This window comes from Oncorhynchus masou, chromosome 22, assembly GCF_036934945.1.
Source record: "Oncorhynchus masou masou isolate Uvic2021 chromosome 22, UVic_Omas_1.1, whole genome shotgun sequence".
Classification (NCBI taxonomy): Eukaryota; Metazoa; Chordata; class Actinopteri; order Salmoniformes; family Salmonidae; genus Oncorhynchus; species Oncorhynchus masou.
The window spans coordinates 38,276,953-38,302,652 of record NC_088233.1 but is presented as its reverse complement, the minus strand read 5'-3'; the positions used below and the strand labels follow the sequence as shown (position 1 = coordinate 38,302,652).

The 25,700-nt window shown below is 43.9% G+C and overlaps 1 protein-coding gene across 1 annotated transcript in view; it reads right to left on the bottom strand.

Annotated features, from left to right (window-relative positions):
- Positions 1–25,700, bottom strand: part of LOC135509437 (C-Maf-inducing protein-like) — a 38,449-nt gene that overhangs the window by 6,920 nt on the left and 5,829 nt on the right. The window contains exons 2-15 of the mRNA XM_064930089.1: positions 6,069–6,194; positions 5,921–5,971; positions 5,565–5,726; positions 5,337–5,378; positions 3,666–3,728; positions 3,171–3,251; positions 2,907–3,010; positions 2,635–2,739; positions 1,781–2,182; positions 1,248–1,313; positions 594–620; positions 437–485; positions 221–328; positions 10–126 (exon numbers count right to left, since the gene is read on the bottom strand). Of these exons, the coding sequence (XP_064786161.1) occupies positions 10–126; positions 221–328; positions 437–485; positions 594–620; positions 1,248–1,313; positions 1,781–2,182; positions 2,635–2,739; positions 2,907–3,010; positions 3,171–3,251; positions 3,666–3,728; positions 5,337–5,378; positions 5,565–5,726; positions 5,921–5,971; positions 6,069–6,194 (1,503 nt within the window). The remainder of the gene's footprint in view (positions 1–9; positions 127–220; positions 329–436; positions 486–593; positions 621–1,247; positions 1,314–1,780; positions 2,183–2,634; positions 2,740–2,906; positions 3,011–3,170; positions 3,252–3,665; positions 3,729–5,336; positions 5,379–5,564; positions 5,727–5,920; positions 5,972–6,068; positions 6,195–25,700) is intronic.

The following is a 25,700-nucleotide window of genomic DNA, read 5'->3' as shown; positions in this document are numbered from 1 at the left end:
CACACACACCTCAACCATGGTCTGGTTCCCACGCAGAGCCAGGAGCATGCAGGGCCCCAGCTTGTTTTCAGCCAGGGACAGGAGAAACTTCTTCGTTTTGTAGCAGGAGCCCATAAGAATGTGAACCTGGAGGAGAGAGTCAAAGGTCAAGTCTAGCCAATCAGAACACAAGGTAGGTATGAGGGTCAGGATTATTAGGGTAACACCACCAATCACTCACCATGCTGGCAAAGAGCTCCCCATCATCATCACAAGCCACACCCCCTGGACTGTAGAGCTGGAACCAACCGTCCTTTCCTGAGCGCACACTGAGCAGACAGGAGTGGACCTGCAACAACCACACAACAATGACTACACACACACACACACACACAAATCCAACATTGAACTAAGGCGAAACAGTGATGTATGGTCAGAGATGCACACACACACTAACCTCCTGTCTGGGGTCCTCTGCAAACCTCTGAATAACATGTTTCAGCTCTCTGTTCAAAACAGATAGACAAGTCAGGCACAATCCTCATGCTTTCCTTATAGGATGGTAACTGAAATGTGACATTTGTTAACTAGAAGTCATGGCTGTAGATACTTACTTCGTAAATTTGGCATGTGCAAGGGCCCTAAAGAGGTGGTAAGAATACACATTAAAGATGAAAGATGAAATACAATAATTATGATTAAATGGAGAATAAAACATGTTTAAACATGCAGTGAGATGTTGAACAGATTGCAGCTGGATCGCATAGGAAACACATCCCATTTTTTTGTTGGTTTGAACATATGAGCAACAACACACAAATACATGTCAATCTATCGGAAGTTGGGGGTGTGTGTTTTCTGTCTGACTCAATCCCTCTAGGAGTTGTGTCGGAGTGTTGTTGCCCTTTCTAATGACGCCTGAACGCTTGGATTAGGCTCTGGTGCGCAGATGAGCAGCAGGTGAGTCTGCCGGCTGTGACAACAACATCCCTCTGTAGGTGACTGGTAATGAGGGCCCGGACTGAGGAGCCAATTACAACAGCCACTCAGGGGGGGCACCTCATCCCCAGCAGGGCACCTCAGCAGCACACCCACGTCAACACCACTCCCAGGCCACTACACGGCGGAGACAGACACTCACCCAAAGTCCCAGCCCCGACCCCAAAGCCTGGAGGAGGAAGGGTGGAGGGCCGGGGAGTGACCAGGAAAAGGTGAGGGAGCACAAGAGGTGGAAGTGGATAGGTGTAGAGCCAGGGCAGTATACTTACTCTTTGGGGAATGGGATGGGCTGCAGCAGGCTAGCCAGGGCGGGTCTCCAGTCATCGTAGTCAGACCTGAATGGTTGCAGAGAGAAAGAGATAAGAGTAAGAACAGAAAGGTGGACACATAATGAGCAGGGGGCTGGGCACACAGGGAATCACGAGAGGTAACCCGAGTGTCGCCCTATGAAGCCAAACAAATCCATCAATTCAATGGGACGAGGAGAGGATCAGATTCCTGTCTGTTAAGTGTCACAGTTAGTCATTCCCCGTTCCCACACACATAATAGAACCACTTGTGCCACTTCCCTCTTGCAAAACATCGTCACACCCATGTCATCCATCCATTCAGAGACACACTAGCAGACACTCCTTCCTTTTGAATGATTCTCCAGTAGGACATCAGAGGCAGCAGCTGTGTTGAGCTACTCAGCACAGCCCACACAGATAGTGCCAAACATGAACCCTTGTTAACATTTAAACACACACAGTAAGGCAGACAGTAAGGCAGAGGGGATACAGTAACAGTAGTGGTAACTCACAGCATTTTGAGGATGAGTGCGAAGCAGCCAAGCACGCGGTCGGCCTGGGCAGGCAGCTGGATTGACAGGGCGTTGAGGGCGGGGCTGACCAGCAGACAGTCGATCAGGTTGGGCTCACTGTCGCCTCCCCCTGGGCCCTTCCGCCTGGCGTTGGCAGTGTTGTTGTTGCGTTCCAACTCCACCAGGATCTCACTGGAGTTGATGATGGAAGGCGGTGGAGAGAGGGGCAGTGTGGGGGGAGGGGGGAGGGGAGCTGAGGGGGGAGGGGAGAGGGACAGCAGACCTGTGGGTGCGGGTGTTAGGGGCTCTGGCCGGAGTAGGCGGAGGGGCAGAGGGGGTTTACGCTCATTCTGTTGCTGGCAGCCATTCCTTATCTCCTTCAGACTGGGGGAGTTGTCCCGGCTACACAGAGGGAGAGATATTGTTGGGGAGATGGAGAGACCATTTTGTGTAATAGAAGAATGGAGAGTCATTGTATCACACATTACATAATCGTCTCAAGACTAACACTCAGAAGTCCAAAGTTAGAATACATGTCATTGTGCTGGGGTTGTAGCCAGGCCTCTGTTACAACGGCATTAGCCCCTGTATACTTAGAGGGAGCGTGTTGAGGGTCATGTATCCCAGCAATGATTCTCTGGGGTGACAATGCAACGGAAATCCAGCAAATTTTCTCCTACAGGGGCTGAGGACCCAGGGGTGATGATATAATGATAACTCATTACTCAAGTCAACACCTCGGTACATTTTTAAAGGGATAAAGGGAAGGTGAGTAACCTAAGCTAACCAGGGACGTTCATTGGGCCAGAGAGTCGAGTATGTGTGTTGGATCTACAGTACAGCAGATCACTCACCTATTGATGAAGTCCTCGTAGCAGGAGTAGATGGCAGCCAAGCACACTGCCACCAGGTTGGGCAGGACACGGGGGTGAGGGCACTGCCCGGTGGGGCCATGCATGCTGAAACACAGCCACACACACAATTAGTACCCAATAGACTCCATGAAACAGGGAGAACGCAGAGTAAATCATGGAGTACTATTGAAAATAACTAGGGCCTGAGCTTTTCCTGGTTGGTGGAAGAAAAGAAAAAAAATCACCATCCTAAAAACAGGTCACTGACTCACCTGTGAATGAATTTCTTGACGACCTCCATCCCAGCGTTGAGCTCATTTAGAGCCAAGATGTACTCCTGAGTGAAGAGACGCAGTCTGGGGCATTTCCCAAAGTCCTGGCACAGACAGAAAGGAGGCAGAGAAATAAACACAGGGACAGAGAGAGGACAAGAGGCGGCACAGTGGGCTTTGACACTCCAATATATAACCACAGAAGAAAAGAAAACAAACTGAGTGTGAACCTACACAGGGAACAAGACGGAACGCTCAGCTCACCATGTTGTGTTTGAGGATTCTCTGGACCACAGGGGTGAACACTTCAATTACAACCATGGACCGCGGACGCTCCCGACAGTGCTGCACAAAACAAGCATTCACTCCATCATCTTAACAATAATGTGAATCTATTACCTAGGCCTGGATAAACTGTACATGGGCTTTTAAGGACAGCCATGGTAGCAAAGTGGTTCCATCTTCCGCTCCAACAATGGCCCTAGTGTGAGGGACGTCACTGTGCTTGCTTAACAGTACAGCTTCCTTCTCTTACCGGACCTTGATCTGTCCTATGTCCTCGCAAACACACGTGACCACCCTCTAGACAATGCCTTAACCAGCTACGCCACTGAAAAGCAAACTATTCGATGGCGCAGGTGGAGGCATTTCAAGCGGAGTAGTGAGGTTACCAATCCAACTCCGTTGCACAAGCACTAAGGGTCAAGGCAGTTATGGGATTTCATTTTGACAACAGGTTGAAGTGGGGCCCATCTTTACCTTGCAGAAGAACTCACACAGGTCCGGTGGAGGGTGGTTATTTTCCAGGAGAGGAGCGATGGCCTAGGGACACAAAGAGATACCAGAGACAGGACTGATTAATATAACTTCACAATTTCCCCAACCATGTGATCTTCTATTTACAATGACCATGTGCATGAGGTCTGATAAACAGGCTCCGAGACAGTTTCTACTAAATAAAATCAAAGTTTATTGGTCACATACACAGATTTGTAGACGTTATAGCAGGTGCAGCGAAACACTTGTGTTTCTAGCTCCAACAGCACAGTAATACCTAGCAATAAAAACGGGAAAAAAACAACAATCCAGAATTGTTTTTATAATAAGTTATATAGTATGAGCCATGACTAGAATACAGTATACATAAATTGGGTGAAACAGTACTAGCCGGGCCTCCTGAGTGACGCAGTGGTATAAGGCACTACAGACCTGGGTTCAATCCCAGGCTGTGTCGCAGCCGGCCACGACCGGTAGACCTATGAGGCGGCGCACAATTGGCCCTGAGTCGTCTGTGTTAGGGGAGGGTTTGGCTGGCCGGGACGTCCTCCTCCCATCGCACTCTAGCGACTCCTTGTGGCTGGCCCGGGCGCATGCACGCTGACTTCGGTCGCCAAATGTACAGTGTTTCCTCCGACACATTTGGCACGGATAGCTTCCGGGTTAAGCGAGCAGTGTGTCAAGAACCAGTGCGGCTTGGCGTGGTCGTGTTTCAGAGGATGCATGGCTATCTACCTTCGGCTCTCTTTGAGTCTGGGAGTTGCAGCGATAGGACAAGACTGTAACTAACATTTGGATATCACGAAATTGGGGACAAAAGTACAAAAAATAAAGTACTACAAGCTATCCGACTTGTGAACAAGATAACTGAACCAACCACCTGCTCTGATTCTCTGCACCTAATCGCACATCCATTCTCTCACGCACGCACCCGCACAGACATGCACACATCCACGTTACACACACTACAACTGCTGCTACCAGACTCATATTATTATTGCTAAAAACCACAAAATTTAAACAATTTCCCCCAATCCCCCTTCCCCAAAACATTTGTAAATATTGGACTATAAATTGTGCCCATCTGTATTGTACTTACACTAAAATGTGTATTCTATTCTACTGAGCCATTTACTTCATGTTTGTATTCTTATATTTTCTTATTGTTGTTGCATTATCGAGAAGGAGGCTGTAAGTAAGCATTTCGTTGGACAGTGTATTCCAAGTGTCGCCCGGGCATACAGCTGATAAACCTGTCATGGGTGAATAAAAAGTGCTAGCCTAATCTCGGTTAAGCCAAAACTAAAATCTTGCATAATTTGGTCAGATGCTCAACCATTGATGTTTACATAATATGTCCACGAGAGCTTAAGCCTAGCCTGTAATTCCCAAGAGTTACTGCAGAAGTCACCCTAAAAATACACAGGTGTACCTATAATCCTCTCATCATCTTAGCTCGTAATTCACCCCAAGGCAGGTAAATGAGGTGAGCAACTGCTCACATGTTAAAAAAAAAAAAAAAAAAAAAGACCATTTAACTGTACCTCAAGAGCTGCAACATCCCATATCTAGTGGCCAGGTCCCATGGGGTTAGGGACACAAACACATACCGATGAATCCACCATTACACTATAACAGCAACTTCAAACTCACCACAATGATGTTCTCATGGTCCTGAGTACTGAGGTTGGTGTTCTGAGGAGGAAGGGGACAACAGAAATAAGACTTGTATGATCAGCAACAGAGAGCTCAGACAAATAAATGTAAGAGAGACACTCCCAAACAACTTTTATTCTGCCAAACAGCAGACATCTGTGGGTTTTGAGCTGACCTCCCAGTAGCAGGTGTGTGTGTGTGTGTGTGGCCTGCAGATTGGCCTACCTCGGCCAGCAGGGTGGAGATGATTTGCAGGGGGGCCTGGTGGATGGACTCGTCCTGCAGGGGAGAGGTCAGGGCCATGTCCACCAGCAATCTGATCTCCTTCAGAACCACCTCCCAGCGACTTGGGTTGTTCAGAACCTTACGGTACTTATAGATCTTTTTCTGGTTGGAAATAAAAGAGGCACACACGTACAGATACAGTTTTATGTGCTTATCAAACCAACGCAAAAATGCATGAAGGAAATGTACGCAGCGTTCTGTGTAGACTACAGATAAAATCTCTGCCCAAAGTGCTGTGAATCTTGTTGAACCCCCATGAATGCAAACCAATGAATACTTCAACTTAGTAATCCTACCTTCCACTGTAGAGAATTAAACCACTGGTCCCGCAGATAGCTGTTGGCTGCCTGTTAGGGCACATAGTCAGTCAAGTAAAAGATACATGATTGGCACACACACACACACACACACACACGAAGAGGGCGGGAGGGGGGCAGAACATACCTGCAGGAGGACGGTGCCCCCGGGGAAGCTGAGCTGCACACAGTATTTGGGGGCGTTATCCCAGGAGAGCAGCTGCAGGTCCTCTATGGTGCTGTAGGACAGGGCAGCCTCCATGTACCCCGTGGGCTAGAGATCAGTAGAGGAGAGAAATAATGTCAACCACTCATTCATATAGGCTACACACTTGTGAAGACGAATACAAGACCAACACAGGCAAGCAGTGTTAACAATCGCTCATTGGTAAGTCACAATGATCACTGTACTGACAACTTGTACACGGCAGTATTCAACACCCAACAGAGATGTCCTTATAGGACTATGTGAAAAGGCCTACTTCTGCAGTTGGGTCATGCATTGAGCCATCCTATGGTCGCTCTAATATCACATTTGAACTGGCTGCTAGTTTTTCCATCACTGACCCCAAGAGGTAGTCAAGCAGTTTACTTTATTGTGACAAATCCTTGAATATTTGGGAATTGATACTAGTAAAGGAAAGTTAAGGGGAAAAAAAGAACTAGAGGGGTAAAGCGAGGGAGAGAAAAAAACCAAAATTTCAGCTGCACGATTGACTGTTGCATTTCTGGTTACATGGCCTGAAATGTCAACAGGCTGTTCTGCGTCTCCATCGCTCTGTTCCGTTATTAGTGACACCTTTCCTCCAGTCAAATCAACAAGCTGTTCCTTTTACTTCTGATGTCCTCCCTCTGCACTAGCACACCGGAGCCTTTTCTTTGTGACGTTTTCCTTGTAAATTCAAATTAACGGAGTTCCTTAGCTTCAATGAGGGCGACATAAACTAACAGGCTGTTCGTTTATTTGCATCTCTCCTTTTCTGCCTCTCCTGTGTAATAGAACAAATAAGCAGTTCCTCCCTGTGTCTCCCTCCCCCTGTAAAAGAACAAACAAATTCCCTTCATTTACATCTCGCTCTCTAGGTGATAGAGCAAGCTAGCTGTTCTTCATCGCATCTTTCTCCTGAGATGGAGATGCTTGAAATGTAGTAGCCAGATTGTGAAATCCGGAGGGTTTTCATTACACACGATTTCTATATCACATATTTATCTTGAAAACAAAAGTCATTCTTCAAAACCATTTTTAATTGAACGTAAAGTGCATGTACTTGGACACACACACACACACACACAAAACACAAAATTCACAATAGATAGGGGGAAGCTTGCATCTCTGAGAAACTCAAACGAAAAAGTCAATATAGAACAGGAGCAAACAGATTAAAATAACCATCAGAAGTCATATCCTGCACAACACCTTGCTGTGGTAACTCGTGCCAATCTTTCTTCCTCTAGCATTCACTCCTCATGTTTTCCTCCATCTATTTTGCTCACGGTCTTTCTTCATCTCATTCTGTCCTTTTTAATTATGCTTTTCTTAAAGAGAAGTGGAGTACAGCTCTCCTCCCCAAAACAGCTATGTTGCCATGGAAACTAGTAGGTGAAATCGAGACTTGTTTTTTGTGTGTTTCCAGGGAGAACCAGGTGGACAGAGATGTGCAGAAAGAATCTCTGTATTAAGCTGAACTGGAAAACTGATCATATGAACGATAAAGAAAATCTGTTGATCCTGCTCAATTAATATTCTCACAGCAGGTCTCAGTGTTCATGATCAAATCTGTAGCTCTAGTAATAAACACAATTCCTATTTCAGCACTAGGCTTGGGCGGTATCCAGATTATACTGACCTTATACCATCCCGGGATATTCGGTAATACCAACACTAAACACAAGGGGCGCTATTTTCAAACCCCACTTCACCTCTGCAATCCAAATGTTAGCAATGCTAATAAGTACATGTATAATCCCATAGAGAAAACTAACTAAATGCTAAAGAGCGGATTGCACACATTTGATACAATCTCTGCTCTAAACCATTTGCAGGACAGACATCCCAGCTCAAAGTTATACAAGTAACTCAAAAATGCTACTCACAGTTTGTTGCAAACAAAACAAATATTAGACAAAGGCGCTTGATTGAGGGGGCGATTCTCTGCTGTTTCCAAGCGAAGCTTGATTTTTGGAAGAAGCTAACCACTTAGCTACTAAATTTGCAAATGAAAATGGCACATTGCAGAGCATTTAGCACATTTTAGAAAGTTAACTATTAAGCTATGAGATATCTAGCAGGCAAACATTCTCCTGGTGCGTGTTAGCAACTCACAAGGCTCCGGACTCTCCTTATTGTGTGTTTGTAAACAAACACCACGTGACTGGGGACTACCGGTAAGCTTTATAATTAACAATTGTGACAGGTAAAATGAAGGCAATCTTCTCTAACATTGCACAAGTTGACAGCAGGTATTTAATTAACTTCTTCGATATAGGGGGCCCTCTTAATTTTTGAAAAAAAACCGTTCATTTTAAACAAGATATTTTGATGCTCGACTATGCATATAATTGACAGCTTTGGAAAGAAAACACTCTGACGTTTCCAAAACTGCAAAGATATTATCTGTGAGTGCCACAGAACTTATGCTACAGGCGAAACCAAGATGAAATTTCATACAGGAAATGGCCCAGATTTTGAATGCGCTGTGTTCCAATGTCTCCTTTTATGGCTGTGAATGCACCAGGAATGAGCCTACACTTTGTCGTTTCCCCAAGGTGTCTGCAGCATTGTGACGTATTTGTAGGCATATCATTGAAAGATTGACCATAAGAGACTACATTTACCAGGTGTCCGCTTGGGGTCCTCCGTCAAAATTATTGAGCAATCTCCAGCTGTGTCCACTTTTCCATTAGGTTCAGAGGAGAAAGGCAACTGCCACGAATGATTTATCATTGAATAGATATGTGAAAAACACCTTGAGGATGGATTCTAAACAACGTTTGCCATGTTTGTCGATATTATAGAGTTAATTTGGAAAAAAAGTTTGGCGTTGTAATGACTGAATTTTCAGGGTTTTTTTCTTAGCCAAACGTGATGAACAAAACGGAGCGATTTCTCCTACACAAATAATCTTTTTGGAAAAACTGAACATTTGCTATCTAACAGAGTTCTCATTGAAAACATCCGAAGTTCTTCAAAGGTAAATTATTTTATTTGAATGCTTTTCTTGATTTTGTGAAAATGTTGCCTGCTGAATGCTAGGCTTAATGCTATGCTAGCTATCAATACTCTTACACAAATGCTTGTGTAGCTATGGTTGAAAAGCACATTTTGAAAATCTGAGATGACAGTGTTGTTAACAAAAGGCTAAGCTTGTGAGCCAATATATTTATTTCATTTGTGATTTTCATGAATAGTTAACGTTGCGTTATGCTAATGAGCTTGAGGCTATGATTACGCTCCCGGATACGGGATTGCTCGACGCTAGAGGTTAAGGAGCACGGTTTGGAGGGTCATGTTTCGGAGGACGCAGAGTCGACTTTTGCATCTGACGAGCCTGTTGGGGAGTTGCAGCGATGAGAGAAGATCGTAAATGTATCGCAATGTATCACGAAATTGTGAAAAAAATATTAATAAATACCCGGTCTATACATATATACAGTGGGGCAAAAAAGTATTTAGTCAGCCACCAATTGTGCAAGTTCTCCCACTTAAAAAGATGAGAGGCCTGTAATATTCAACATAGGTACACTTCAACTATGACAGACAAAATGAAAAAAATAAATAATAATAATCCAGAAAATCACATGAATTTATTTGCAAATTATGGTGAAAAATAAGTATTTGGTCACCTACAAACAAGCAAGATTTCTGGCTCTCACAGACCTGTAACTTCTTTAAGAGGCTCCTCTGTCCTCCACTCGTTACCTGTATTAATGGCACCTGTTTAAACTTGTTATCAGTATAAAAGACACCTGTCCACAACCTCAAACAGTCACACTCCAAACTCCACTATGGCCAAGACCAAAGAGCTGTCAAAGGACACCAGAAACAAAATTGTAGACCTGCACCAGGCTGGGAAGACTGAATCTGCAATAGGTAAGCAGCTTGGTTTGAGAGCAATTATTAGCAAATGGAAGACATACAAGACCACTGATAATCTCCCTCGATCTGAGGCTCCACGCAAGATCTCACCCCGTGGGGTCAAAAAAATCCTATAATGTGAGAAAAAATCCCAGAACCACACGGGGGGACCTAGTGAATGACCTGCAGAGAGCTGGGACCAAAGTAACAAAGCCTACCATCAGTAACACACTACACCGCCAGGGACTCAAATCCTGCAGTGCCAGACGTGTCCCCCTGCTTATTAAGCCAGTACATGTCCAGGCCCGTCCGAAGTTTGCTAGAGAGCATTTGGATGATCCAGAAGAAGATTGGGAGAATGTCATATGGTCAGAAGAAACCAAAATAGAACTTTTTGGTAAAAACGCAACTCGTCGTGTTTGGGGGACAAAGAATACTGAGTTGCATCCAAAGAACACCATACCTACTGTGAAGCATGGGGGTGGAAACATCATGCTTTGGGGCTGTTTTTCTGCAAAGGGACCAGGACAACTGATCCGTGTAAAGGAAAGAATGAATGGGGCCATGTATCGTGAGATTTTGAGTGAAAACCTCATTCCATCAGCAAGGGCATTGAATATGAAACGTGGCTGGGTCTTTCAGCATGACAATGATCCCAACCACACCGCCCGGGCAACGAAGGAATGGCTTCGTAAGAAACATTTCAAGGTCCTGGAGTGGCCTAGCCAGTCTCCAGATCTCAACCCCATAGAAAATCTTTGGAGGGAGTTGAAAGTCCATGTTGTCCAGCAACAGCCCCAAAACAGCACTGCTCTAGAGGAGATCTGCGCCAAAATACCAGCAACAGTGTGTGAAAACCTTGTGAAGACTTACAGAAAACGTTTGACCTCTGTCATTGCCAACAAAGGGTATAAAACAAAGTATTGAGATTACTTTTGTTATTGACCAAATACTTATTTTCCACTATAATTTGAAAATAAATTCATTAAAAATCCTATGTGATTTTCTGGATTTTTCCCCCTCATTTTGTCTGTCATAGTTGAAGTGTACCTATGATGAAAATTACAGGCCTCTCATCCTTTTAAGTGGGAGAACTTGCACAATTGGTGGCTGACTAAATACTTTTTTGCCCCACTGTATCTCCCAAGCCTATTCAATACTGTGCTCACCTTATTAAATGATCATACCCCATGTGTCTTGATAGGATGTTTCTATCAACGTATCTGTTGATGCATGTCATTTGACAAAAAAAAAACAGATAGAAAAACAGACAAGTCATTCATTGTGAATTTAAGAATGTATAGGTAAACCAATATTGCCAGGTCCTTTTGCATTCTGATGCAACTAAAAGATGCATTAAAACACCTATTCACAACATGCATCACATCTCTCCTTCCATTATATAGCCATTATGGGTATTGCTAGCCAAGTACTCTCCACCATTTTCTAATTAGCACATGTTATAAACATCCGAGACCAGTAGATGGCAGTTGCCTCTGGGTAGCTTTTATGAAGGATATCCAATTAATAAATTCTCAATTGCAGCCTGAAACTGAGTGATTTAGAGAGAGGACACAGTGGTTGAAAGGCATATAACTTTGTAACACAGCATCAGTCTGCAGAAGGTGAGATATTGGAGGCGCATTATCAGGCACGACCTAGTGGACTGGAGGTGAATCAATTCAAGTTGTGACTGGTGTATGGGGACAACTCCATATACTGATTGTGACTTGCACAATGTGTGGTTTGATCTAATCAGAGATACACCAGAGACAAGCTGTAGTGGATGTGCACGTGTATGCAACCTTTACCCTGTTCTCTTCTCTCACCCAATAAACATTTGACACGGGTTGGTTTCCTCTTTGCCAATTCCTTGATCAACTTTACACCGACTGTGGTTCTGTTGTACTAGTAATACTAGCAGAGTACTTTAGGAAAGTACTTTCAACATTCGGGCTCCCGAGTGGCGCAGCGGTCTAAGGCACTAAGGCACATCACAGTGCAAGAGGCGTCACTGAGATGCCAAGGTAAAAGGTGGTAAAAATAATAATAATAAAATAATAATAAATTGAAAATGTAACAATTTATAATACATATAAAAAATATTAAACACATCTTTGGCATTTGGAAGATAAGATCAAAATGAAATAGATTATGGGATACAGAGCAAATTGATCAAGCATTGAATCATACAATGCTGGAAAATAACCATTACATAACTAACGGAAATATATGACACTTGGCTTGGATTTATTTATCCTTAACTAGGCAAGTCAGTTAAGAACCAATTCTTATTTACAATGACGGCCTACCCCGGCCAACGCTGGGCCAATTGTGCGCCGCCCTATGTGACACCCAATCACGGACGGATGTGATGCAGCCTGGAGTCGAACAAGGTACTGAAATGCAGTGCCTTAGACCGCTGCGCCACTCGGGAACCCTTGATAATACATTGCTAATTTTTTTTTTTTAAGAATATGATTGTACAAACATGACTTCCCAAATTTCATGCAAATGGCCACTGTACTGTGTCAAAATGAATGATGCAGAACACACAGTAGAGCTACTGTGACAAAACAGGTTACTATTATTACTACAGTAACTTCCCTCATAATAATAAGGAACCAAACAGTAGGTTGTAAATTACCCACCAGGCTGCTGTCTAAAACAAGCTATTGTGAAGGACCCTGTAACTGGGATTTCACTATGAACATTACAAAACAACAAACACAAAACTAAATAAATCTAAACGGTATCACGTTGGGACATGTACTGTGAGATCTGTGACAGAGACAAAATAGAGCCCAGTCAGGACCTCACCACAGCTGCGTTTCCAAAGGCTCTCATATGATGAGTTCTCCTCATGCCACATTAACCAGCTCACTGTCCTTTCTTTCACCCCTCTGTTACTCCCCACTTAGAAATACCAAGGATCCCATGTACTGTATTGTCTCAGAGTATTGGATACACAAATACTGAACAAAATATAAAATGCAACAATTTTGAGTTACAGTTTATAGAAGGAAATCAGTCAATTGAAATAAATTCATTAGGCCCCAATCTATTGATTTCACATGAATGGAAATAAGCCCACTTACCTGGGAGCCAGGACCACCCACTGGGGAGCCAGGACCACCCACTGGGGAGCCAGGACCACCCACTGGGGAGCCAGGACCACCCACTGGGGAGCCAGGACCACCCACTGGGGAGCCAGGACCACCCACTGGGGGCCAGGACCACCCACTGGGGACCACCCACTGGGGAGCCAGGACCACCCACTGGGGAGCCAGGACCACCCACTGGGGAGCCAGGACCACCCACTGGGGAGCCAGGACCACCCACTGGGGAGCCAGGACCACCCACTGGGGAGCCAGGACCACCCACTGGGGAGCCACTGGGACCCCCAGCCAGACCCACCCATCAGACCACCCACTGGGGAGACCACCCACTTGGGGAGCCAGACCCACCCACTGGGGAGCCAGACCCACCCACTGGGGAGCCAGACCCACCCACTGGGGAGCCAGGACCACCCACTGGGGAGCCAGGACCACCCACTGGGGAGCCAGGACCACCCACTGGGGAGCCAGGACCACCCACTGGGGAGCCAGGACCACCAACTGGGGAGCCAGACCCAGCCTATCAGAATGAGTTTTTCCCCCAAAAAAAGGCTTTATTAGAGACAGAAATACTCAGTTTCATCAGCTGTCCGATTGGCTGCTCTCAGACAATCCTGCAGGTGAAGAAGCTGGATGTGGAGGTCCTGGGTAGGCGTGGTTACACATGGTCTGCGGGTGAGGCCGGTTGGACTTACTGCCAAATTCTCTACAACGATGTTGGAAGCAGCTTATGGTAGAGCAATTAAAATTACATTCTCTGACAACAGATTTGGTAGACCTTCCTGCAGTCAACATGCTAATTGCACGCTCCCTTAAAACATCTGTGATAGGCCTCCCGGGTGGCGCAGTGGTCTAAGGCACTGCATTTCAGTACTAGCTGTGCCACCAGAGATTCTGGGTTTGAGTCCAGGCTCTGTCGCAGCCTGCCGCGACAGAGAGGCCCATAGGTTAGTGCACACTTGGCTCCGTGTCGTCCGGGTTAGGGAGGGTTTGGCCAGCAGGGATATCCTCAAACTAACAGGGACGTAAACAACTTTGTGCACAACATTTGAGATGAATAAGCTTTTTGTGTGTATGGAACATTTCTGGGCACTTTTATTTCAGCTCATGAAACATAGGACCAACACTTTACATGTTGTGCCAAGCACATGCACTGTCGTGGATGCAAGGTCCGATCAATTCCGACACCAATGTAATAAAACAGCAGGGAGCAGGTCTCGAACCCCTGACCTTCGAGGCCGAGGTCCGGCGCGCTATCGACTGTGCTGTAAAAGCATGCTCGTGCGGCAGAGTCGATTTTCGCACTTATAAACCCAGGGTCGTTACAGTATATTTGCTAGCACCTGCTCCAGTGTTACTGTACAGATTGGGTTACAACAAAAAAGGTGGCAACCTCAAACTTACAGTAGTTTAGTACAAGATGGCACAGACAGGCACTTCACCCTGTTTCTAGTTCCTAGCCACGTTTGCAGTATTGTTTGTTTTTAAGTATTATTCCTTACATTATTTGCTCAGAATGTTTCCTACAGCCGAAAACAACATCTGGACATCAAATTGGCGGTAACTCACCAAAATTTTGACTTCCTTGGCCTGGATCCTTTTTGGACTTACGAGGCAGCCTCATTCATCCCGAGAGCTACACCAAAACGGCAACGCAGGAGTAAAACACATTTCACTGCATCTATCCGGTGTACACTACCTTTCAAAAGTTTGGGGTCACTTAAACAAAAATGTGCTTTTTAGAAAAATGTCTTTTTTTTGTCCATTAAAATAACATCAAATAGATCAGAAATACAGTGTAGACATGGTTAATGTTGTAAATGACTAATGTTGCTGGAAATGGCTGATTAATGGAATATCTACATATGGGTACAGAGGCCCATTATCCGCAACCATCACTCCTGTGTTCCAATGGCACGTTGTGTTAGCTAATCCAAGTTTATCATTTAAAAAAGGCTAACTGATCTTTAGAAAACCCTTTTGCCATTAAGTTAGCACAGCTGAAAACGGTTGTGCTGATTAAAGAAACAAAACTGGCCTTCTTTAGACTAGTTGAGTATCTGGAGCATCAGCATTTGTGGGTTTGATTAGATTTCAGGCTCAAAAATGACCAGAAACAAAGATCTTTCTTCTGAAACTTAGTCTAATCTTGTTCTGAGAAATCACAGCTATCCCATGAGAGAAATTGCCAAGAAACCATGTCGCAGACACTGACAGCTCACTCAAACACTAACCACATTCTTTGCCCGCCTCAGGGGGAAAAAAAGAGCCGCAGACGTGACCCCTACAGCTCGCGAGGACTGTGTGATCCCGATCTCCGTGGCCAACGTGAGTAAGACATTCAAGCAATGCTGTTCAACTACAGCTTAAACTTCAACACCATAGAGCCGTCCAAGCTCATCACTGAACCCCTCTCTGTGCAACTGGGTCCTAGACTTCCTGAAGGGCCGACCCTAACTAAGTGTTGAAGGTAGACAACACCTCCGCCACACTGATCCTCAACACAGGAGCCCCCGAGGGGTGTGTGCTTCTACCCCTCCTGTACTCCCTGTTCACCCATGAGAGTTTGGCTACGCATGTCTCCAACTCAATCATCAAGCTCGCTGATGATAAAAGTGGTAGGCCTGATTACCAACAACAACGAGACAGCCTACAGGGAGGTGAGATACCAGGTGGAGTAGTGCCAGGAACCTCTCCCTCAATGTCAACAAAGCATAGGAGCTGATTGTGAACACGCCCCATTGACGTAGACGGAGCTGCATTGGAGAGGGTCAAAAGCATCAAGCTCTTTCACGTGAACAAAAACTGAGGACCTGAAATTGTCCCTCCACACATTGACAACATGCATCACCGCCTGGTATTGCAACTGCACCGCTGACAACCGCAAGGCTCTCCAGAGGGTGGTGCGGTCAGCCCAAAGCATCACAGGGCGCCCTCCAGCACATCTACAGCACCCTTCGCAGGAAAGAAAAGATGATCATCAAGGCCATGGCCGCTACCATCTAGGATGAGGAGACCGTACAGGTTTATCAAAGCTGGGACTGAGCGACTGAAAAACAGCTTCAATCTCCAGAGCATCAGACTGTTAAATAGCCACAATAGCCAGCCTCCGCCCAGTACCCTGTCCTGAACCTTACAGACTGCTGTCCCATGTACATAAATTTATTGAACATTGGGTCACTTTAATTATGTTTCCGTAATGTTTTACCCACTTTATATGCTCAGTGCATTCGTAAAGTATCCACATTGTTTCGTTACAGCCTTATTCTAAAATTGATTACATTCCCCCCCCAAAAAAAGTAATACAAAAAATCTAAAATCCTTGAATGAATATCTGTGTCCAAACTTGACTGGTACCATACATTACACACCAGGTAAAAAAACCTAGGTGATATTTTATATTCTGAACTAAATTTCTTAAAAATCACACATTAGGAATGTGCCCGAAATAGCTTTGTGCCACCTGAGGAACATTGCCACGGTGTGCCCGTTTCCCTCTGATAGAGACCTATCCATGTTGTTATTACGAGCAGGCTTGACTACTGTAATGCTCTCCTGTCTGGTCTACCCAAGAAAGCCATTTGTCAACTGCAAAACATACAGAATCCTGCAGCATGGATACTGACCAAGACCAGACGAAGAGCACACATTACACCGGTTTTAAAGATCTCTTGCACCGGCTGCTTGTGAGTTTTAGAATTAATTTGGTTTGTAAATCAATCCAAGATTGTGCACCCCAACACGTCAGACATGCTTTTAAGTTGTGCCTTTTAACTATCCCAAAGCCTAGGACCAAAAGGCATGGAGAGGCTGCCTTTAGTCATTACGCCCCCAGCCTCTGGAAAAGCCTGCCAGAGAACCCGGGGGGCTGAAACTGTGGACATATCTAAAAGAGATCTTAAAACACAATTTTAGCTTAGCTTTTTCTTAGGGTGCTTTAGTTATTCAGTGAGTCTTTCTTTAGATTTTTATATTATGTTTGTGTCGTAAATATTTCAGCTTTTATTTACATAGTTTTTTTCCCCTGTAAAGCACATTGCATTCCATGTCTGAAATGTATAAATAAAGCTTGATTTGATATATTATCATACCGTACCATCTCTCACCCCGGGATATACGGTATTACCGGTTTAATACACAAGGGGGCGCCAAAAACGCAAAGCCCATTGGGTGTCTATTACCAGAATACTAGCAACTTTTGCACATTTCCATTGAGGCTGCTAGCTTGATATGCTAACGAGCACAAATGAAAATAAACAAGCCAGCTCATACATATATTAGGTAGGCACTACCGAATGTCATTTATGGTGAGTTTGGACATACACAAGAAAATGTGTACGAGAGATATTGTGCAAATTAACAACGTTTTGAAAGGCTGGACATGGCTCACAACACCATTATCCCAGAAACCCTAGACCCACTCCAATTTGCATATCGCATTAACAGATCCAGAGATGATGCACTCCACACTGCCCTTTCCCACATGGACAAAAGGAACACCTATGTGAGAATGCCATTTATTGACTACAGCTCAACATTCAACACCATAGTGCCCTCAAAGCTCATCAATAAGCTAAGGCCACTGGGACTAAACACCGCCCTCTGCAACTGGATCCTGGACTTCCGGTCAGGCCACCCCCCAGGTGGTAAGGGTAGTTAACACATCCTCCTCAACACAGGGGCCCCTCAGGGGTGTGTGCTCATTCCCCTCCGATACTCCCTGTTCACTCATGACTGCACGGCCAGGCACGACTCCAACACAATCATTAAGTTTGCAGGTGGTAGGCCTGATCACTGAAAACAACGAGAAAACCTATAGGGAGGAGGTCAGAGACCTGGCTGTGTGGAGCCAGGACAACAACCTCTCTCTCAACGTGATCAAGACAAAGGAGATGATTGTGGATTACAGGAAATAGAGGACTGAGCATGCCCCCATTCTCATCAAGGGGGCTGTAGTGGAGCAGGTTGATAGCTTCAAGTTCCTTGGCATCCATATCACCAATAAAATAACATGGTCCAAGCACACCAAGAGAATCATGAAGAGGGCACAACAAAACCAATTCCCACTCAGGAGACTGAAAAGATTTGGCATGGGTCCTCAAAAAGGTTCTACAGCTGTACCATCGAGAGCATCCTGACGGGTTGCATCACTGCCTGGTATGGCAACTGTTCGGCTCCGACTGCAAGGCACTAGAGGTAGGTGCGTACAGCCCAGTATATCGCTGTGGCAAAGCTTCCTGCCATCCAGGACCTCAATACGAGGCGGGGTGTCAGAGGAAGGCCCTAAAAATTGCCAAAGACTCCAGCCACCCTCGTCATAGACTGTTCTCTGCTACCGCACGGCAAGCTGTACCGGAGTGCCAAGTCTAGGTCAAATAGGCTTCGAAACAGCTTCTACCCCCAAGCCACAAGACTCCTGAAATGACTACCCAGACTATTTGCATTCCACCCCACCCCCCCTTTGACACCGCAACTACTCTGTTGTTATCTACGCATAGTCACTTTAATAATTCTACCTACATGTACATATTACCTCAACTACCCGGTGATTCCGCACATTGACTCTGTACCGGTACCCCACTGTATAGTCTTGCTATTGTTATTTTACTGCTGCTCTTTAATACTTGTATTTGTTATTATTTTATTCATTTTTATGCATGGTTGGCTCGGGGCTTGTAAGTAAGCATTTCCCTGTAAGTTCTACACCTGTTGTATTCGGCGCATGTGACTAATAAAACTTGATTTGACACCGCTTTCTCCTGTAGTGCTATTAACAAACGCGTGACGGGCTCAACTGTGCTGGGGAACTAAGTAATCATAATGTGACAGGTGAAATAAGAATGTGATCTGCTTAATCTAACACATTGCACAAGTTGACTGCAGGTATTTACTTATATCGCTACAAATATTAAAATATAAAGGAATGGTTTCAACAGTATTGACGGTATTAAAAAACCATCAAGTGGCTATTTCCAAACACCCCGGTATACGGTACAGTGGGAAGGTATTCAGATCCCTTGACATTTCCCATATTGTTACATTACAGCCTTATTCTAAAATTGATTTTTTTTTAAAGAATAAAGTCTGTCAATCTACACACAATACCCCATACTGACAAGGAGAAAACAGGATTTTATAAATATTTGCAAATTTATAAAAATTACTGAAACAGAAATATGTAAATAACTTAAGTATTCAGACCCTTTGCTATGAGACTGGAAATTGAGCACAGGTGCATCCTGTTTCCATTGATCATCCTTGAGCTGTTTCTACAACTTGGAGTCCACCTGTGGTAAATTCAATTGATTGAAAATTATTTGATAAGGCACATACACCTGTCTATATAAAAAGGTCCCACAGTTGACAGTGCATGTCAGAGCAAAACCCAAGCCATGATGTAGAGCCCCGAGATTGTGTCGAGGCACAGATCTGGGGAAGGGTACCAAAACAATTCTGCAGCCTTGATGGTCCAAGAACAGTGGCCTCCATCATGCTTAGATGGTGGTTCCAAACTTCTCCCAAGACTCTTCCTAGAGCTGGCCACCCGGCCAAACTGAGCAATAGGGGGAAAAGGGCATTGGACAAGGAGGTGACCAAGAACCCAATGGTCAGTCTGACAGAGCTCTAGACTTCCTCTGTGGAGATGGGAGAACCTTCCAGAAGGACAACCATCTCGAGAACTCCACCAATCAGGCCTTTATGGTAGTGGTCAGACAGAAGCCACTCCTCAGTAAAACATCACATGACAGCCCAATTGGAATTCGCCAAAAGGCACCTAAAGACTCTCAGACCATGAGAAACAATTCTCTGGTCTGATGAAACCAAGATTAAACTCTTTGGCTTGAATGCCAAGTGTCTGGAGCATCAGCTATGGGGATGTTTTTCAGTGGAAGGACTGGGAGACTAGTCAGGATTGAGACAAAGATGAACAGAGCAAAGTACAGCGAGAACCTTGATGAAAACCTGCTCCAGAGCGCTCAGGACCTGGGGCAAAGGTTCAACTTACAACAGGACAACCACCCTAAGTACACAGCCAAGACAAGAGGAGTGGCTTTGGGACAAGTCTCTGAATGTCCTTGAGTGGCCCAGCCAGAGCCCAGACTTGAACTCGATCTAACATCTCTGGAGAGACCTGAAAATAGTTGTGTGCAGCAAACGCTCCCCATCCAACCTGACAAAGCTTGAAAGGATCTGCAGAGAAGAATGGGAGAAACTCCCCAAATATAGATGTGCCAAGCTTGTAGCATCATACCCAAGGAGACTCAAGACTGTAAACGCTGCCAAAAGGTGCTTCAACAAAGTACTGAGTAAAGGGCCTGAATACTCATGTGATATTTCCTTATTTAAAAAAAAAAAAAAAAAAAGCAACATTTCTAAAATCCTGTTTTTGCTTTGTCATTATTGGGTATAGATTGATGAGGGTAAAAAACTATTGAATCAATTTTAGAATAAGGCTGTAACAAAATGTGGAAAAGGTCAAGGGGTCTGAAAACTTTCTGAAGGAACACACAAAAAAAAGATATGGGGGATTGGAAATGATACAGACAATTATATTGATGGAAGCTACAAGCTGATCTGCCCCCTAAAGAAAAAGATCTCCATTAGCAATGCCAAGTGTCGGCTGGAGTGGTGTAAAGGGCGACGCTATTGGACTCTGGAGCAGCCTTCTCTGGAGTGATGAATCACGCTTCACCGTCTGGCAGTCTGATGGACGAATCTGGGTTAGGCAGATGCCAGGAAAATGCTATCAGCCCCAATGCAGTGCCAACTGTAAAGTTTGGTGGAAAAGGAATACTTGTCTGGGGCTGTTTTTCAAGGTTTGGGCTAGGCCCCATAGTTCCAGTGAAGGGAAAGCTTAACTCTACAGCATACAATGTCATTCTAGACTATTCTGTGCTTCCAACTTTCTGTCAACAATTTGGGGAAGGCCCTCTCCTGTTCCAGCATGACAAAGCCCCCATGTACAAAGTGAGATCCATACAGAAATAGTTTGTTGAAATCGGTGTGGAATAACTTGACTGGCCTGCACAGATCCCTGACATCAACCTCATCGAACACCTTTGGGATGAATTGATACGCTGATTGCGAGCCAGGTGTAATCTCCCAACCTCACTAATGCTCTTGTGGCTGAATGGAAGTCCCTGCAGCAATGTTCCAACATCTAGTGGAAAGCCTTCGCAGAAGAGTAGAGGCCATTATAGCAGAAAAAGTGGGGCCAACTCCATATTAATGCGCATGATGATTTTGAAATGAGATGTTAGATGAGCAGATGTCCACATACATTGGGTCATGTAGTGTGTATAGAGACATAGTGAGATCCAAAAGTACTGGGACAGTGAAATATTTTGGCTCATTGCTTGTTCTGACATTATATTTTTTTGGGATATTGTATTGCTAGATATTAATGCACTGTTGAAGCTAGAAGTATAATAAATATCTATAACATTTCCTGTAAAGGGATTTCTGATTAACACCTCTTGGTCCAATTAGCACAAAGCTAAAACCCCTGCTCATCATTGTTATGGCATACAGTAGGCCTGGGTGCTAAGGTTAGACGCTTAAAGTGGTAAGCCACTGTACACTTCTAATAAGACCGTAAAGATAGTAAATATTGAAAAATCTAACGACATGCCAGTGGCTTGGAGTGCGTCTATGTATGCGGATGACTCAACACGTCAGTTACCAGAGTGACTGAAATGACCACAACACTTAAAGAGCTGCAGTTTCAGAATGGGTGACATGGAATAAGTTAGTCCTAAATATTTCAAAAACTAAAAGCAGCCGAGCTGTCTGTTTGAACTACTGGCACACAGCTCAGAGACCCATGCATACCACACAAGACATGCCACCAGAGGTCTCTTCACAGACCCCAAGTCCAGAACAGACTATGGGAAGTGCACAATACAACACAGAGCCTTGACTACATGCAACACTATTCCACATCATGTAACTCATGCCAGCAGTAAAATTAGATGTAAAAAAAAAAATATACACCTTATGGAACAGCGGGGACTGTGATACAAACACCCGATAACATACACAGATTGTGTTATAGATATGTGGTAGTAAAGTAGAGGCCTGAGAGCACAAACTTAATATGTTGTGAAATCTGCTGTGACTGTATTGTAATGTTTAAAAAAAATGTATAACTGCCTTAATTTTGCTGGACCCGAGGAGGATCCATAATAAATACAAACACAGGACAGGTGACAAACAGGCCTATCTATGCCTATATATCTAAAATGAATTTAATTATTTTGTTACAAACATTTGTCTTTCTCCCACGACTGCATGTTCTGGCAAAGGGAAAAGTCAAATTCAGATCAATGATAAGAAACCATATATGGCAGGGCACGGCAGCTTCATTACAGACAATAAGTCAAATCTTCACATAATGGGTGATTATCCCCCAAAAAAGGTCATGTATTTGAATGTGAACACAGTATTGATGTCTGCCATGAGGTTCTACGAGGCTTCAGTGTGTCACAAATGTGTATTATACGTCTCTTCACTTCATTATACGCTACAATATTAGCTCTAGGTGGAGTATGACGTGGAAAACAATGGGTTTTTTAGGTCTTACTTTTGTGTTTAGATAGTGTGTTCAGTTTCTTGCTGATAGTGAGGTATCTCTGTCCAATCTGAGCCCTTTAGGGAGCAATGTGGCCTAACCCTTCTCTATTAGACAGTCAACCTCCCGTTCTTAGTTTGTGTTTGCTTCAAGATAGAACAGGACCCTTGAAATATCAGAACTGCAAGATCATTTTTATTGGAGGCCTTTGAAACGGAGGAGTGACAGGAAGTTCTTGAAATAGGTTAGTGTTATGCAAATATGATGCAGGTTCTCAACAGTGACTGCCCTATGCTTAAGTAGTGAGTCACTTCTCATACTGAGTCACTTCTCATACTGATCCCTAAGACCTCTTTATAAAGTAGCCAACCTCAATTATTGAAACTGAAGCATCCACAGGGCTGGCTTCCCCCCCCCTAATGTAAATAATGACAGGAAAGGAGGAAGTCTGATGTGTTAGCACTTGGAATGTGAGAAAATGCCACTGAAAATGTTGGGACGTGGCTCAGGTTTAAGTGAGTTTGGTTACCCAATACAACATTCGAATAGAACTCCAATAAGTCGTTATTAGTACAAAAAACTGTTCTGCACTATCATCTGTGATTCAACTAGTTATTGACCGTACTCGTCTGATATATAGTCAAGCTGTGGAATTACAAGGTATGAGGGAAATTATTCCTTGGGGGCCTCAACGTGCAATTGATTCACCGTATATGACCTTGTTATGAACACTCTATATTAGGGCTGGTCCAATTAAGTAGACTGGTCGATTGTTTGGTCGATAAGAAAATCTTGGTCGTCCAACAGCCTTAGTTGAGCAGTAGACAAAAACAAATCATCATGGTGTACAAGACACCTGTCTGAATTGCTCCTGTCTGATTGGACTGATCCATTATGGAGGCCGTGGGGGTGGCATAGTCCATCAGTCCAAGGCATGTTACTGATATTGTATAGGATTATATTACATAAAAATTATTGGTGTTGCACAATGGTTATTTTATACCAAATGCAATCTCCCTCTTTGGATAGCGGTCGCTGTCCACGGTTCTGAAACACATCAGTGCGCTGTTGAATTGGCGCCTTTTCCTAGACCATGTTGCTATGTGCATAATAGCAAAGTTAACCAGCATATTGGTGTTGAGAACAATACCGCGGAGGCAGCAGCAGAATGAGGAGATGAGAAAACAGCCCTTGCCTTATTATGAAAAGTGACGAGAAATTAAACCCAAACATAATTAGGTGTATAATAAATATCTTAACTGTTAAATGTGCCTGGCTTTATAAATCGTCAATATATCTACAGAAATAAGACAGATCCTGCTTCTGTTGCCTGTTTGAGTGTTTAATAGCCTACTGACTCCTTAAGCGCCAAACCTCATGCAACGACATGTCAAGTAAATAAATGTACAAAGTTGGCTGTTTTTAAATCTTCGTTTTGCTGTAATAAAGGCTTTACACTTTTTTCCCGTTAGAACAGCCTCTGTTCCAAAAATAATTTAAAATAATGATAATTTTTCCTTTATCTCATTATTATTATAAAAAAAAATTTAAATGTAATTTTTTTTTAATGAACTTCACCCTGTTTTCTCCCCAATTTCATGGTATCCAATTGTTTTAGTAGCTACTATCTTGTCTCATCGCTACAACTCCCCTACGGGCTCGGAAGAGATGAAGGTTGAAAGTCATGCGTCCTCCGATACACAACCCAACCAAGCCGCACTGCTTCTTAACACAGCGCGCATCCAACCCGGAAGCCAGCCGCACCAATGTGTCGGAGGAAACACCATGCACCTGGCAACCTTGGTTAGCGCACACTGCTTAGTATAGCAGCCTTGTATAACCAGCATCGAGCTGTAGACCTTAGAGCACATCCTGGTTAGTCTTAATATCGCCTATACTTCTATAGGCTACTGTATCAATCAATCATTGATTCATGTCATCAAAGCATACAAGTTAATCATTCATTTAGTTTTAAATAATAAAATAAAGCAAGCCATGAATAATTACCTTAAGCAATAAATAAATGGTTCCATTTCGGGAAATAACATTCATAAATATACTTGAAAATCTATGGCAAAGCTTGAAAATGGCTGTCTAGCAAAGATCAACAACAAACTTGACGAAGCTTGAAATTTTTTTTAAAGAATAATATGAAAATATTGTCCAATCCAGGTGTGCAAAGCTCTTAGAGAATTACCCAGAAAGACTCAGTTGTCGTCACTGCCAAAGGTGATTCGAACATGTATTGACTGGGGTGTGAATACTTATGTAAATGAGATCTGTATTTAACTTTCAATAAATTAGCAAAAATGTATAACATGTCTTTATTGACATTATTGGGTAGTATACAGTGGGGCAAAAAAGTATTTAGTCAGCCAGCAATTGTGCAAGTACTCCCACTTAAAAAGATGAGAGAGGCCTGTAATTTTCATCATAGGTCCACTTCAACTATGACAGACAAAATGAGAGAAGAAAAAAAAAAATCCAGAAAATCACATTGTAGGATCTTTAATGAATTTATTTGCAAATTATGGTGGAGGTGTGTTGGGTCATTGTCCTGTTGAAAAACAAATTATAGTGGGACTAAGCGCAAACCAGATGGGATGGCATATCACTGCAGAATGCTGTTAAGTGTACCTTGAATTCTAAATAAATCAGTGACACCAGCAACGCACCCCCACACCACCTCCCCCATGCTTCACGGTGGGAACCACTCATGCGTAGATCATCCGTTCACCTGCTCTGCGTCGAACAAAGACTAGGCGATTGGAACCAAAAATCTCAAAACAGACCAAAGGACAGATTTCCACCGGTCTCATGTCCATTGCTCGTGTTTCTTGTCCAAGCAAGTGTCTCCTTATTGGTATCCTTTAGTAGTGGTTTCTTTGCAGCAAGTTGCCCATGAAGGCCTGATTCACGCAGTCTCCTCTTAACAGTTGATGTTGAGATGTGTCTGTTACGTTAACTCTGTGAAGCATTTATTTGGGGTGCAATTTCTGAGGCTGGCAACTCTAATGA